Source organism: Nanorana parkeri, unplaced genomic scaffold (genome assembly GCF_000935625.1).
Source record: "Nanorana parkeri isolate BGI_ZX_2015 unplaced genomic scaffold, ASM93562v1 scaffold1465, whole genome shotgun sequence".
Classification (NCBI taxonomy): domain Eukaryota; kingdom Metazoa; phylum Chordata; class Amphibia; order Anura; family Dicroglossidae; genus Nanorana; species Nanorana parkeri.
The window spans coordinates 370,158-371,413 of NW_017307733.1; the positions used below are offsets into that span (position 1 = coordinate 370,158).

The 1,256-nt window shown below is 40.8% G+C and overlaps 1 protein-coding gene across 1 annotated transcript in view; it reads left to right on the forward strand.

Moving 5' to 3' along the window:
• BZW1 (basic leucine zipper and W2 domains 1) overlaps positions 1-280 on the forward strand; it is a 20,394-nt gene extending 20,114 nt beyond the window's left edge. Inside the window, exon 12 of the mRNA XM_018570154.1 lies at positions 205-280. Coding sequence (XP_018425656.1) covers positions 205-236 — 32 coding nt within the window. The 3' untranslated portion in view covers positions 237-280. The remainder of the gene's footprint in view (positions 1-204) is intronic.
• Positions 281-1,256: the final 976 nt, after the last annotated feature.

The following is a 1,256-nucleotide window of genomic DNA, read 5'->3' on the forward strand; positions in this document are numbered from 1 at the left end:
CACGTCCCGCTCCACTCCCCCCCCCCCCCCCCAGTTTGTTGCCCACTTTTGGGTGGCTGTCAAACTTCCACCTAGTGGTCCAAATTTAAAAGACAGGTTTTATTGGATTGTAAGTGGCTTTGTAATGATGTATATGACCTAATTTGTAATACATTCATTTTGCCTTTTTTAGCAATCTCCTAATTTATTTTATTTTTCCTGCAGAGTCGGAGTCTGAAACTGAAGAGGTTGAATGAACTGTCAATAGTGTTGCCAGTAGGAAAACATGGGAGCTGTAGATTTAAAAAAAAAGTCATACTCCTAATTATGTGTCTTTTTGGTTTATTACATCCTACCTCCTGTATCAAGCATGATATAAGGGCTTTCATCACTTACAATTTTTTTTCTCCTCCCCTTTTTCCAGTCATGTTTTTAGTTAGAAGAAACCATGTTTTAAGTAACAATGCGATGTCTAAATTCATGTCCTGGATTTTTGTTACCCTCTACCTCCTGTATTTTCTACTGTAATAATGTAATTTAAGGCCTTTCAAAATGTACCAATTCGTTTTATCCCCTGGTTTTCTATTAAAAAATAAAGTTCAAAATCACTATGATTTGGTATATTTGTTACGGGACAATATTTGCAAATTAAATGCCATATTCGACTACCAACTCTTGTTTGTGATATTTATTTCTTTTTTCCCCATTCTTTGCAAGACTGTTTTGTGCTCATGTTTACCAGGTTGTTGTCCCCCATGCTTTCATATTCCTGGCCCTCCACTGCAGCTACAGTGGGGCCTGGATGGACACAGATTTGGTTGCTTCCTCTAGGCTTTTGTCACAAAATGGTCTACACCTTGCAACACATACCCTTTGTGGGAGACTGCTTTTTAGGTTTTTTAGCTGGACAAAATGTTTGACTGTGACATGTCTCGCATAACATTGCTGCGCAAAGTTGAGGATCAGCAACCCATTGAAATGTTCCTCCAAGCAAGGTTCCAGTTCCCAAATCTACAAGTCTTCTACCACCCCCTCTAGCTCAGTGTTCTAAGCGTCTGTTGCAAATGGAGGGCGTCAAGCCTGTGAATAAATACAACGCTGCATGAGGGTCTGCCCTCACCCGGGGGTGAAATGTCTGGTGGCTTTCAGAGTTTTTAGTAAGCCTACAAAGCCAATCCATGGGTGCGAGAGGTAGTATCCAGTGGTGGCAAAATTCCGGTGTGTAGAAATGACAGGCAGACCTCAGTAGACATCTGTATCTATTGAATGTTCTCCCC